Source organism: Podarcis bocagei, assembly GCF_964188305.1.
Source record: "Podarcis bocagei genome assembly, chromosome: 2".
In the NCBI taxonomy this organism is placed as follows: domain Eukaryota; kingdom Metazoa; phylum Chordata; class Lepidosauria; order Squamata; family Lacertidae; genus Podarcis; species Podarcis bocagei.
The window spans coordinates 21,728,294-21,742,243 of NC_138126.1; the positions used below are offsets into that span (position 1 = coordinate 21,728,294).

The 13,950-nt window shown below is 43.7% G+C and overlaps 1 protein-coding gene across 1 annotated transcript; it reads left to right on the forward strand.

Moving 5' to 3' along the window:
• Nucleotides 1-1,401: 1,401 nt before the first annotated feature.
• Nucleotides 1,402-7,699, forward strand: LOC308580673 (cholinesterase-like). Its single transcript, XM_081182666.1, has 4 exons — nt 1,402-1,558; nt 4,254-5,715; nt 6,468-6,631; nt 7,479-7,699. Exons 2-4 carry the CDS (start codon nt 4,265-4,267, stop codon nt 7,571-7,573), a joined length of 1,710 nt encoding a protein of 569 aa, XP_081038792.1. The 5' UTR covers nt 1,402-1,558; nt 4,254-4,264; the 3' UTR covers nt 7,574-7,699.
• The last annotated feature ends 6,251 nt before the right edge of the window (nt 7,700-13,950 follow it).

A 13,950-nucleotide genomic window follows, 5' to 3' on the forward strand; every position in this document is an offset into this window, starting at 1 on the left:
CAGATTTGTAATCCATAGGTCTTCAGATCTCCCCATAGGAAGATCCCTCCATTCTTCATTCTCTGATTCAAACCAAATTCTCATCATCCAAGTCTTATTTTTCTTTATATCCATCTTAGCAGGCCTCTGGCTCTCCTTTGTCATCTGCGGCATTTCAGCTCCTCCTTCCCACTCCTCTGAAACAGCACCTATCTCTTCTTGTTCAGCTGCATAGGTTTCTTGAGTCAAGTCCTTGGCAGATTCAGCAAGTTTGTTTACTTTTAAATTCAAAGTTGTAGCATTTGTAGCCAAAGCTTCACTCTGACCTTGTAACTTTCCCAAGAGAAAAAACATTCTGTCCAGCTCAGCCTGTATTTTTCCACCTGCAGCCATTGTAATGTCTCAGAACCCCTTCTAGAGGGATTCTGGTTACTTAATATTCCTTCCAGCTCCAATCCAACAGTCAAGTTAATTTGTTTCTATTCTTCTTTGTTTTGAACAGTTTAAAATCAAATTGTAACAAAAATAACCAGCAAAGATAACAGAAGCCAAACTTTCCCCCCCAACTTTGACAGCTAATTTGACAGCTGTCAAACTCTTTATGTCTCCTCAACAGGCTCTCTCGCGGATCACTCCCGGGTCCTGGGGGGTTGTACTTCAGCTCTTAAAATCGATTCTTGTCCTCCAGCAAGATTACTTATACTGCCAAGTTGTGAAATTAGTAGCTTTTATCCGATAAAGAGAAGAATGTTCTCTCGACCTTAGTTATCTAATTCTTGCTTTAATTTATCTACAGGACGGGGAGATGGACTTCCTTTTAACGCCTCCCCCGATCGTGCCAAATTCCCCCCCCCCAAAAGGGTTTTTAGTTCCAATTTCCGTACTACTCACGGGTTGTTACTTTTGAAGTCCAAATGTTCAAAGAAAGAAGTCAGCGCTCTCTGGCCACGGCATGCAGCTTCTGAGGGTCCCTGCATCGCCACGGCGGCAAGACCCGTCTTCTACAGAGCCGATTCCCTCCGGAGCTCGGAGGGAATCCGCCATTAGCCTTTCACGCTAACCCGGAAGTCGAATCACACAAGTTTTCACTTAAGCACTGCATCTTCTTCTGAGAGCCAGGCTACTGGTTGGTTGTATTTGTGGACACTGGTATTACTCCGTTGCCAAAGGACAGGAGGATGGCAATAACTTTGGGCTGAATCCTTTTAAGTTCTACTCAGAGTGGACACATGGAAATCAATGGTCCTATCACAGTCATGTCCTTTAATTGTAGTGGGTCTCCTCTGAGTATGACTTATTTTGGAGGCAGCCCTTTGTCTTTCCCCCTGACCTTCCCCCAATTTATGTAAAAGCAAAGTCTCTCTGACCCCTGACATACATTCGGATCCTGCCAAGATGTAGCCTCCTCCCACTGGGTGAGCAAAGCCAGTCGGTCATTGACTTTTGCATACGTACAGATGGGCAGATGCTCACACGCCCAGGTGTTTTTCATAAGAGTCTCTGGATCCTCAGCAGTACCTAAATTTCCTCTTCAGAGTGAGCTGCAGAGGATACTGAGGAGCAGGAGAACGCCATCAGGGTGAGTCTGTAAGGAACAGAAATGTGATGTGAGCTGGCCATGGGTGATGACTCAGAAAATTACCAAAAACTGGAACCACAGCAACTCTAGACCACAAATCAGAGTGCCTCTAAAAAATGAATGAGAAAGGGAGAATAGGTAGAAGATCTGCCACAGGAATGGAAATCAGAAACTTGAGTTCTAGCAGTGTCAGTATATATATATATATATATATATATATATATATATATATATATACACACACCCACCCACCCACCCACCTTATATATATATATATACTCCCACCTATCCACACATACCCCTTTTTGTGGGAGGTTTGGAGGTCTTTGGAGATTTGAATGATAACCCCTTCTGCCCAACCGTACAGCAGTAGTTGTGGAGAAGCTTCACCAATAGTACAGTTTGGCGATGCTTTGAGTAACTGGGTGTGGATGCCCCAGCAGATTTGAACAAGAAGGGGACTCTCTTCAATTTCTCCATTTAGGGTGTAGCTGTTAGGATAGATGTACATGATCGAGAGATGGCTTGTGTTATTTTATTTATATTTATTGTTTATTTATTTAATAAAAATATTTTTAAAAACCTGCAAAGTGGTTTTCCAAAACAAAAAACAAAAAAACCACAAGCAGTAGAATCAAGAAAAATTAACAATCCTACTTTAAAACATACAAAAGCTAAAATATTAAGATTGAAATTACTTCAACTTCCTAAGCATCTAGGTACGCTTGCCTAAAGAAGAATGCTTTTAGCAGGTGCCCGAAAAGAGTCTCGCAAAGGCACATGCTTTGTTGCAATAGGCGGGGAGTTCAGAAGTGCAGTGTTATGTACTTACTGTCACAGTAAACAATGCGGTACAGATATTATGTGGAACCTGTAGTAGTGCTTGAAACTACTGAAGGGGAGGTTTTATTTATTGTGATTTCACCATGCTCTGTATTATCCGAAAAGGAAAACATTTATTCAAGAAACAGGACTGCACAGCAGCAATCTAGTCTCATCATGATCAGTGGTAATTATTCCTGAGCCCAGGGTGCATAAGATGGGCTGCAATCCTATGGACCCCTTGCATCCAACTTGTGCATAAAACTCTGCACAAGCCTGCACCAGAGAATTGTAGAGTTGGAAGGGACCCCTGAAGGTCATTTAGTCAAACCCCTGGGGCAATGCAGGAATTTCAACTAGACCACCCCTGACCGATGGCCATCTTTCTTCCGTTTTTTCCCCCTCAGCCAGGAAGATACAACAACGGAGACTAGAGGTGGGGGAAAAGATAAATTTTGACAATGGGGCAGATTTGTCAGGCGCGCACAGGCACAGCTTGAAGACTTTACACAGAGAGGAACCCCACATGGGTTTCCCTGCATGTAACGCAACAGGCAGAGAGCCAGCTCAGATAGTGAGACATTGGGGGAGGACAGGACAAAAGAGTACCAAAGTCCGCCCATTTTATCCTCTTTGGGATGGTGGTGCTAGGGCTCTGGGACCACCCTCCCCCAAATAATTTACTTGTCTTCAATGTATTGTTACCGCTGTTATTCTATAGTACAGATCCTTTTTAAATTAAACACTTTCTTGTAAAGAAGCTGGTAAAATGCGGTCTTGACTATGCTACCACTCAGTGGATTTGTAACTGGCTGACTGACCGAACCCAAAGGGTGCTCATCAATGGTTCCTCTTCATGCTGGAGAAGAGTGACTAGTGGGGTGCCACAGGGTTCTGTCTTGGGCCCGGTCTCATTCAACATCTTTATCAACGACTTGGATGATGGACTCAAGGGCATCCTGATCAAATTTGCAGATGACACCAAACTGGGAGGGGTGGCTAACACCCCAGAGGACAGGACCACACTTCAAAACGACCTTGACAGATTAGAGAACTGGGCAAAAACAAGCAAGATGAATTTTAACAGGGAGAAATGTAAAGTATTGCACTTGGGCAAAAAAAATGAGAGGCACAAATACAAGATGGGTGACACCTGGCTTGAGAGCAGTACATGTGAAAAGGATCTAGGAGTCTTGGTTGACCATAAACTTGACATGAGCCAACAGTGTGACGCAGCAGCTAAAAAAGCCAATGCAATTCTGGGCTGCATCAATAGGAGTATAGCATCTAGATCAAGGGAAGTAATAGTGCCACTGTATTCTGCTCTGGTCAGACTTCACCTGGAGTACTGTGTCCAGTTCTGGGCACCACAATTGAAGAAGGACACTGACAAACTGGAACGTGTCCAGAGGAGGGCAACCAAAATGGTCAAAGGCCTGGAAACGATGCCTTATGAGGAACGGCTAAGGGAGCTGGGCATGTTTAGCCTGGAGAAGAGGAGGTTAAGGGGTGATATGATAGCCATGTTCAAATATATAAAAGGATGTCACATAGAGGAGGGAGAAAGGTTGTTTTCTGCTGCTCCAGAGAAGCGGACACGGAGCAATGGATCCAAACTACAAGAAAGAAGATTCCACCTAAACATTAGGAAGAACTTCCTGACAGTAAGAGCTGTTTGACAGTGGAATTTGCTGCCAAGGAGTGTGGTGGAGTCTCCTACTTTGGAGGTCTTTAAGCAGAGGCTTGACAACCATATGTCAGGAGTGCTCTGATGGTGTTTCCTGCTTGGCAGGGGGTTGGACTCGATGGCCCTTGTGGTCTCTTCCAACTCTATGATTCTATGATTCTATGATCCTATTTCTGATTCTTTCAGCTGCAGCCGCTATGCCTTGTTTCCGGACTTCACCCTCCTCCTTGTGCCTCCTCCTCTTCCTCCTGGCTTCCAGCTCTGCCTCTGAAGATGATACTGTGGTGGTCACCAGCAGCGGTCCTATTAGAGGCAAACGGCTCCCAGCTGGCCCTGGCTTTGTGACCGCTTACCTGGGCATCCCCTATGCTGAGCCCCCCATAGGCAAACTGCGTTTCCAGAAGCCGGTTCCACATCAGCCGTGGAGCCAGGTCTTGGAGGCCACCACCTTTGGCAACTCTTGCCTTCAGTTTAATAACGATTCCCTCCCTGATCGACCCATATGGACTCCAAACACACCACTTTCAGAGGACTGCCTCTTCCTCAACATCTGGGTGCCCCATCCACGACCAGTCACACCAGTGCCCATCCTCCTATGGATCTATGGTGGGGGTTTTAGCATGAACTCAGCCTCAGCAGATGTCTTAAATGGAGGCTTACTAGCTGCTACCGAGAATGTCATTGTGGCCTCCATGAATTACCGTTTAGGAATGTTAGGTTTCCTGTACCTGCCGCCAGCTGCCCCAGGAAATGTTGCATTGTGGGACCAACATCTGGCTCTGAAATGGGTGAGTGAGAATGCAGCTGTCTTTGGCGGGGATCCAGCTCAGTTGACTCTCCTTGGCCTCGGTTCTGGAGCAGCCTCAGTTGGTTTTCACCTGCTTTCACCGGCAAGCCAACCCCTTGTTGCCCGTGGTGTGCTTCATAGTGGAGTTCCCATTGCCCGCTGGATTTGGAGGAATCCTGAAAAGGCTGAAAGAGAATCAGTGATGTTGAGTCAGGTCATGGGGTGTCCTAAAACTAACCACAGTGCAATGGTCAGCTGCCTACAGGGAAAGGAAATTGAGAGCCATGCACTTTCTGAACTCTGTGGTATCAGATCAGTAACAGCGGATGGGGAATTTCTCACCGATGACCCCCGAAAGCTCCTGGAGAGAGGCATTCAAGGCAAACCCATTCTCACTGGTGTCACGGCTAATGAAGACTCATTCATGGCATACCTTATGCTTCCTAGTGCTGAAGTAAATGATGGGATCCTGACCTGGGAGCAGCTTCTTGAGCGGGTGCTGGAAACTCTGAAAACAGAAGAGGTTGCGAGGGCTATAGCCCTGAAGTATGCTGAATACTTTCAAGGGCCAGAGCGGTACCGTTTGGCCTTGATTCAGTATTTGGGAGATTATCCCCTTTTATGCCCAATGATGGAGTTTGCTGCAAAGGCCAGAGAAGTTGGGAGCCCAGTTTATGCTTTCTACTTCAGCCACCGCAGTTCTGGCTTTCCTTGGCCAGAGTGGATAGGGACCCCCCACGGAGCAGAGATCCCCTACTTGTTTGGAAACTTGGCAGCATCATTGCGGAAAGACCCATCAAAGGCGGAGGTGGAATTGAGCCGGCGAGTGATGCGATACTGGGCGGAGTTTGCCAGAAGCGGGTAAGGTATTCACCTTTCTGTGCCAAGGACTAAGTATGCCTGCCCATATATGCCAACATGCCTTTTACTATGTTTTTAAAAATAAATGAAGTAATTATCTTATTGCACACCATCCCAATATCTGAGGGGTGCTAGATTTCAGGGTTCCAGGCGTTTCACCTTGGTTTGGTTTCCTTGGGATGAAGACTGCTGTGTCTTTAGGATATATGGTTTATTTACACACACATAGATATACAACCTGCTGCTATGATGGAGAGGCTGACAGCATTAACCCCCAGTAAGTCTTGGACCCCAAGAATTACAAGGAACGCCGGCATCATGCAGGTTACCCTCCCCCAGACTCACAATAATATTTTCAGCTGCTGATTTTATTTATACTTTAATTTTTTTAATTTTTTGGATTACTTTTTGTAAACTTCTGAATGTTATTATTTTAAAATGTCTATTCTGTTCCTGCAAACTGCTTCGACATCTGACAATCCACTTAATTAAATAAACATAAGTAAATGGCGGAACCTGGATCATTAAACCATCGTAAAAAACAACAACATGTGCACATACATTTCAGTGTATGCAAATCTAAATGTTCCCATTTGGTAACAGATCTGTGGTTTTCAGAACTGAAAATGTTCTAGGGATGACTACTTGCTTCTGACTTTTATGTCAGCTCTGTCTTCTTCAAGCATTGGATCCTCACCCTGAAATCAGTCTGAGGCTGTAATAAAGCTCTGATTTCTTTGTTGCTTCTACAGGAATCCCTCCGGATCTGCGCCGAATGAGGAACAGTGGCCTGTCTACAATGCTACAGAGCAGAACGTCTTCCACATTACCACAGAGGCAGCCCAGCACAAATGGACGCCACCTGGTCTACGATGTGCTTTCCTGGACACTCATCTAGCAAATGAACTAGAAGGAAGTGAGTTCAGGGCTCTCTTCGGAAAGGGGGGATACCCAGCTCTGGATTGGGAACCTACAGCCCTTAGTAGTGCAATTGCTAGATGAAAATATGGAGAAGGGATTTTATTAAAAGGGGGCATTTTTCTCTTATCAGAGGTCCTCCACAAACTCCCCACAGCTGTCTTGTCCCCTCAGTGCTCCAGGGTCCCTACTCTCCTCCCCACTCCCTTACTAACTTATCCTCTGGCTTTTCCAGGCTTTATCAAACATTAAAATAAGAGCCACCACATGAATAGTTATGTTATCTGCAACACAACATTTCATGAGTTTTGTTTTTTTTTAATTGCCAATTGCTGGAGAAATGTGGAGAACTGAATCATAAGAACAGAGAAATGAGAAGCTGGGAGAACCAAAATGGGCAGATCTGTTCATCCATAGTGGTTAGTGGTCAAGGTTGAGCATTACAGGCCAACAACATCTGAAGGGCCATGTGTCCCCCATCCTCCTTTTTCATTTTTTAAAATTCATTTTTAGTTCATGCAGCGTTCTGGTACAGGAGACATGATGGCTGGAGCCTTGCTGGCCTCACTGCAGAAGCCACTGCGATAAAGCATTTTCAAAAATGTGAGCTGGGGAAGGGAATACTTGCTCCCCTTGGATGCCTCAGAGAACTTCCTGTGAAGCAGCTTAGGACCCCATCTTCAATGGGGCATGAGGAGTACCATAAGAATCCAGGGTGGAAGGATTTTGGCCTGCTTTTGATGGAAAACAAAAATTGGGAGACTAATCAGATCGCCTGCAAAAGGAGTTTGATCTTCTGTTGATCAATTATTTTCCCCAACCATTGTTTATTTTTCCTTTTGCAGGGAAATCTGAAGAAGGTTGTATACCACCTGTTCAGGAGAAAGATGTGAAGAATGAGGCCCGAGATGGCGAAAACCAGGCCTCAGGAACAGTTTAGCTAGGCCAAACTCTGAGGGATCTGCAGCCATATACAAAACACACGGTAGCATAGCTATTCATTGCAACAAACCTGAACGAGGGAAGAAATTACTGTGATATGAATTGAATAAAAATGTAAACCCTCTTCAGGCATTTGGTATCTCCAGAGTACAGTGGTACCTCAGGTTAAGTACTTAATTCGTTCCGGAGGTCTGTTCTTAACCTGAAACTGTTCTTAACCTGAAGCACCACTTTAGCTAATGCGGCCTCCCGCTGCTGCTGCGCTGCCGGAGCATGATTTCTGTTCTCATCCTGAAGCAAAGTTCTTAACCTGAAGCAATTTTTCTGGGTTAGCAGAGTCTGTAACCTGAAGCGTATGCAACCTGAAGCGTATGTAACCTGAGGTACCACTGTACTTGGGTTTCTTCAAGAAGAATGGGGATCTGGAACGGTGCCAACCACACATTCCCTAGGTAGGATGGCCAGTGAGACTGGCCTGTGAATTTTGGATAGCCTCTTCACACACTAAGTATCTATAGATACTGACTGCTTGAGTGGTAGAAAAACTGAAGGGAATGGTGTGAGGACAACCTTATTCTATTAGAGGTTAGCTGGATCTACCCCATTGCCTCCATCTCATTTATAGGATTTAATGCTTTGACAACAACTTATTCTTAATAAAGATCCTTGAAATGTTTGCTCAGTCTGCATTTTTTTAATCGAGCCGATGTAATTTGCACATCCTGGAAATGGAACATAGGTATCATTTGGTTTTCAATAGCACACTAAATACTATGATCCGGTTCTCAGTGCAAAAACATAACAAAATGCATATAAGGTAGATATGCTAAGTCAAAACATGCATAAAATGCACAAAGCATGTACAAAATGCACATTTCGTGGGAGGGAAACTGTTTCAAATATAATGCAAATGTTCACGTAGTTTTTAAAGTGCTTTTATCACACATTGGGATAGGATGAACTGATGAATAAAACTTAAATGAAGCACGCAAGACTTATCTGGACAAGAAATCGACTGATCCATAATTCAGTGACCACTACTTTCAACACTGGCAATTTGAGGGCAGCGCCTAGCTTCCTGGTTTGCATAACATGTGGCACATACAGCCCTAATCTCCTACTGAGGGGAATGCTGACAGGGATGAGGGGGAAATTCCATTTAGTTTGCATTGAAAGGCAAGTTTACCTAATTCACACTTTCTGTTGCAACATACCAACTAAAGCACAGACATCCTTCAAAATGTGCAATTCTCTGATTTTTGCAATGCAATTTTCCAGTCAAGCAATGTTTACCAAAACACATATTACTAGGGTAAAGTGTGTGTAGAAAGGCATATATTGGAGAAAATGAAATAAAAAATGTGTTATATTAGGGGAAATTAGTTTGCAGATATATGAGTATTGGGCAAAATAGCATAAAAATGTATATATTAGGAGGGACATTCACACTAAAATGCCCATGAATTTTCACGAGGATGTTCTTTTAGAAAATGACCAACTGATGTGGAAATGTGGAGAACTGAATTTAAGAAGGGAAGAAATGAGAAACTGAAATGGACAGATTTGCCCATCTTTTCCATGGTTTCCAGGAGGAGTGGTGTGTGTGTGTGTGTGTGTGTGTGTGCGTGCGCACACTTGCTGAAACTCCCCATCACTCCAGCATCAGCCTTCTAAGGCAATAGTCTTTCTCTGCCCTAATGCTAAGGCTGACCCTAGATCCATCAGGAGTTTTTCTCATTCTACAGAAGCAAATTTGTCCGCTTCAGTTTCTCATTTTCCTACAGATTATTTGCTTAATAATAATAATAATAATAATAATAATAATAATAATAATAATAATTTATATCCCGCCCATCTCTCTGGGTTTCCCCAGCCACTATGGGAGGCTCCCAACACAATATTACAAACACGATAAAACATCAAATATTAAAAACGTCCCTAAAGAAACCGGAGCATGAAATCTGGAACAGACACACAGAACCACTGTGTGAAGCACCACTTTAGCTAATGGGGCCTCCCGCTGCTGCCGTGCCGCTGGAGCACTATTTCTGTTCTCATCCTGAAGCAAAGTTCTTAAGCTGAGATACAATTTCTGGGTTAGTGGAGTCTGTAACCTGAAGTGTACGTTACTTGAAGCGTATGTAACCCGAGGTACCACTGTAATGCCTTTTGCTGTCCTGGATAGAAGGAGAAGTGTGAAACTCCCCATAGCAGTATGTTTCATTCACTGCTTCAAGGCTCCTCCTTTCTGCCTCCCACACTGGCTTACCTGCCCTCCAGTGGTCACTCTCCCAACTTCCCAAATCCCTTAGGAACAGTTACAAAACATGAAAACAACAGCAAGAATATGAAGCACCCAAACAAAACCACACAGATAGTTATGTTATCTGCCACACACATTTTGCGGGAGTTTTTAAGAATAGAGAAATGAGAAACCGGGAGAGGCAAATTGGGGTTATCACTCCAGACCAACAACAACTGCATGATCATAAGTTTCCCATCCATTTCCCCTCCCTATTTTTAGTTAAAGCCATGGTTTTCCCAGTAGTGATGTATGGAAGTGAAAGCTGGACCATAAAGAAGGCTGATCGCCGAAGAATAGATGCTTTTGAATTATGGTGCTGGAGGAGACTCTTGAGAGTCCCATGGACTGCAAGAAGATCAAACGCATCAATTCTTAAGGAAATTAGCCCTGAGTGCTCACTCGAAGGACAGATTGTGAAGCTGAGGCTCCAATACTTTGGTCACCTCATGAGAAGAGAAGACTCCCTGGAAAAGACCCTGATGTTGGGAAAGATTGACTTCTGGGGTGGCGCCATCGGCAATGGCGGACTCCCTCTGAATTGGAGGGACTAGCTCTGCCCGAAACGGGTCCTTTCCGCTACGGCGAAGCGGGGACCCTTTTAAAAATCACAGGCAGATGAAGCCTGTGACTATGGGACTCGGCGGGCACCCTTAGCGCCCCCCAATCCGCAAAGGAACCCACTAACGGGCTCCGAAGCGAAGAGGGGGAAGTGGCGCGGTGCTGTGAGTCAACTGCTATTTCCGTGGAGTGAAGCCGCACAGCCGTTGCCGGAGAGCGCTGCCTTTTTCCTGGGACAATTTGGCTTCTAAAATAAGCACCCGTGAGTACTTAAACTTTGAACAATTGGGCTTTAAATAAGGACTGGCGAGCAGAAAGGAATTGGACTTAAAAATTTTATTTCAATTTGGTACTGAAACGGGAAGGTCTAAACAGGAAGTCAGCCTTCCGTTTCTTTGTAAACAGAATAAAGCAAAGACAACGTAAACTAGAGCTCAGAAAATCGCTTCTAAAGGATTGGCTTTCATCATTTAAAATTGTTGAACCCCCCTTCGGCAGCAGCAGAAGAAGGGGGATCTTTTCTGGACTGTTTAAACCTGCAGAAGTGAGTTTAAAGTAAAGTAACTTTCCATCGCCCTGATCCTGGAGCGGGGTGTCAGGACTGACGTTTGAAGCTCATTGACCAGAGACAAACGCTTTTGACAGATAGCTAAAAGAAGAGAAACATAGTGATTCCATTGTTTCCTTTCACACCTTAAAGGAACAAATATTGACAAAATATCTGAAAAAAGGAAACTCTGTTGCTAGACGTGTCTTTAAAAGAAAGATTAAATAGAAGTTTTCCCCCTAGAGGGAGACTGTGAAACTGTAACCAACTCCTGGGAGCTGGCAGCTGTTACAGATTACAATCGTGGGAATAGATATCTGACCTTCAGGACAATGTACTCAGAAGCTCTGTTGTGTGCTTTCTATAAAACAAATGCCCTACTGGAACAGCTACATGAGAAGACGAATTTGATGGCTGATTCGATTAGAAATTTGGAACAGGCAGTGGGAAATTTTGAACAGACAGTGGGAAAATATGTGGAGCCCACCCAGGAATTAAATCAGGATTGTGCCTTGACAGAACAGGCCCAACAGGAATATGAACTTTTGGATTTGACAAATGAACTTGGAAAAAGCCAGATTTGGAAAGAAAAAGTTTGGTTTGGACTGGAAATGGGGGGTTGGATAGACCCTCCTATGCAGGGATGTTTGGACTTTTCAAGTCTGGCAATGGGCCATGAGATGTTTGGGATTGTGGGGGCTCTCAATTTTGGAGGGATTTTGAAACATGTCTTTAAATACCACATGGAATTTAGTGTTGATTATGGAAAAGGGGCTGATCTGTTGAGAAGGGTCAAAAATATTGTTAAGCTGGAGTTCCCACGAGTGAAACGAGCAGGAGACAAGGGAAAATACAGTTACAAATATGAAGAAGAGCTGCAGAAGGGACATGGAAGAGACTTAAGGGCCTCGAATATTAGGATACCAGGTTAATGTGCCAGATTGATGGGATAATGAGGACTGACAAAACCCGGGACCAGGAGGAAGGGACGCTGGATGAAGATTGGATTTGTTTTTATTTCCTTTTTTTTTTACTACTAGGACTGTTTTACAAAGTTGATGAATGTTAGAAAAATGCTGGAATGAAATTACTTGGCTTTAGTAAAAATGTTTAAAGAATTATGCAAGAATATTATGGTTATGAGAAGTTGGTAAAAATAAGATTCAAGTTTTAAGTTTCAAGGTTTTTTATAGTAAGATAAGATTAAAATAGTTTAAGGTAATGTAATGACAGAATATTATGAAATATGGAAAGGATTTGCTGTGACAATTAACAACCAAGATACAAGGAAGGGGAGGAGGAGGAGGTCAAGGAAAGAGGGTAATGATAGTTGAGGAGTTGAGAATAATGGATTTGTTTTTAAATGTTTTTAAATGTTTGTGGTGTATTTTTGTCTTTTTTCTTTCTTTTTTTTTCTCTTATTTTGAATTTGTATATGTATGGTTGAAAGTGGCTTGTTTTTTTCTTTTTCTACTTTGTTTTTCTTTTGTAACCTTAAATCCCCCCCCCCCCAATAAATATCATTTAAAAAGAAAATGATGTTGGGAAAGATGGAGGGCACAAGGAGAAGGGGACGACAGAGGAGAAAATGGTTGGACAGTGTTCTCGAAGCTACAAACATGAGCCTGACCAAACTGCGGGAGGCGGTCGAAGACAGGAGTGCCTGGCGTGCTCTGGTCCATGGGGTCACGAAGAGTCGGACATGACTAAATGACTAAACAACAACAACAATTTTTAGAAAACTTCTCATAGGTTCCCACAACATTCTGCTACAGGATGCATGGTGGCTGAACGCTGCGAACCAGAAAGCCTTGTTATCATCAATGTAGGAGTATTTTTTTTTTTTAAGTCTGGCAGCAGCATTATGCCTCAGCTGGAGCTTTTGAACGGGACCCAAGGGTAGCCCCAAATGCAGCACATTACAGTAATCCAGCATTGAGGTTACCAATGCATGGACTACAGTAGACTGGCTATCCCTGTCCAGGAATGGCCATAGTTGGCAAATCAGACATAGCTGGTAAAAGGCACTCGTAGCTACAGAGGCCTCTAGGAGCACCCCTAAACTACTCACCTGCTTTTTTTAGTGGGAGTGCAATGCCATCCATAACAAGTATCTTGCCAATTTCTCAAACATGGGAACCACCTACCCACAGAGCCTCCATCTTCCCAGGTTTCAAACAAAGTTTATTGGCTCAAGAGAGTATGCCAGTAGATTAATATGTCAAGAGACTAATCAGATCTTGGGTATGAAGATTTCGTTGACCTTCTATTGATCAGTTCTTTTCCTCCTCCTTTCTTTCTTTATTTTTTAGAAAACCTTTTCTGAGGTCTCTGAAGAAGGCAGCACTTCACCCATTTTGGAGAAAGGTCCGAAGAATGAGAACCAAGACAATGGAAACCACACTTGAGGAACAGGTTAGCTAGGCCCTCAATCTGTGGGACCTCTAGCCATGTTACGAAACACTACACAACTGTTTGGGATGTAGCTGTTCAAGACAGTTTGGTTCACTGCCACAATATCACAGATTGGTCGCTCCAATCCTCACTCGCTGTATTGTAACTTTTGAATAAATGTTAAAAAGAAAATAAAGGATGTAGTAGTTCATGGGGGGCAAAGCTGAGTGAGGAAGCAGACAAACTGCTGAGATATGAATTGAATGAAAATGTAAACCCTATTCAGGCATTCAGTACCTCTGAGCACCAAATGCATGAATGGGGTCTCTAGAAGACACCTGTTTCCTCCCTGAGAATGGAAATCCTGATTAATCAGGATTCCCATCCCCAGAAAACTCTACGCATCTCGGGCTCTTGCACATGGATGCCAATTGTGCACACACAGTTCTGATCCTGAAGAGAGGGGCATGCGCAGCGGGTAGGGGTGGGGGAGAAATTCAAGTCAGTTTTCATTTAAAGGCAAACACACCTAATTCACACTTTCTGGAACAGCATGTAAACTGAAACAGAT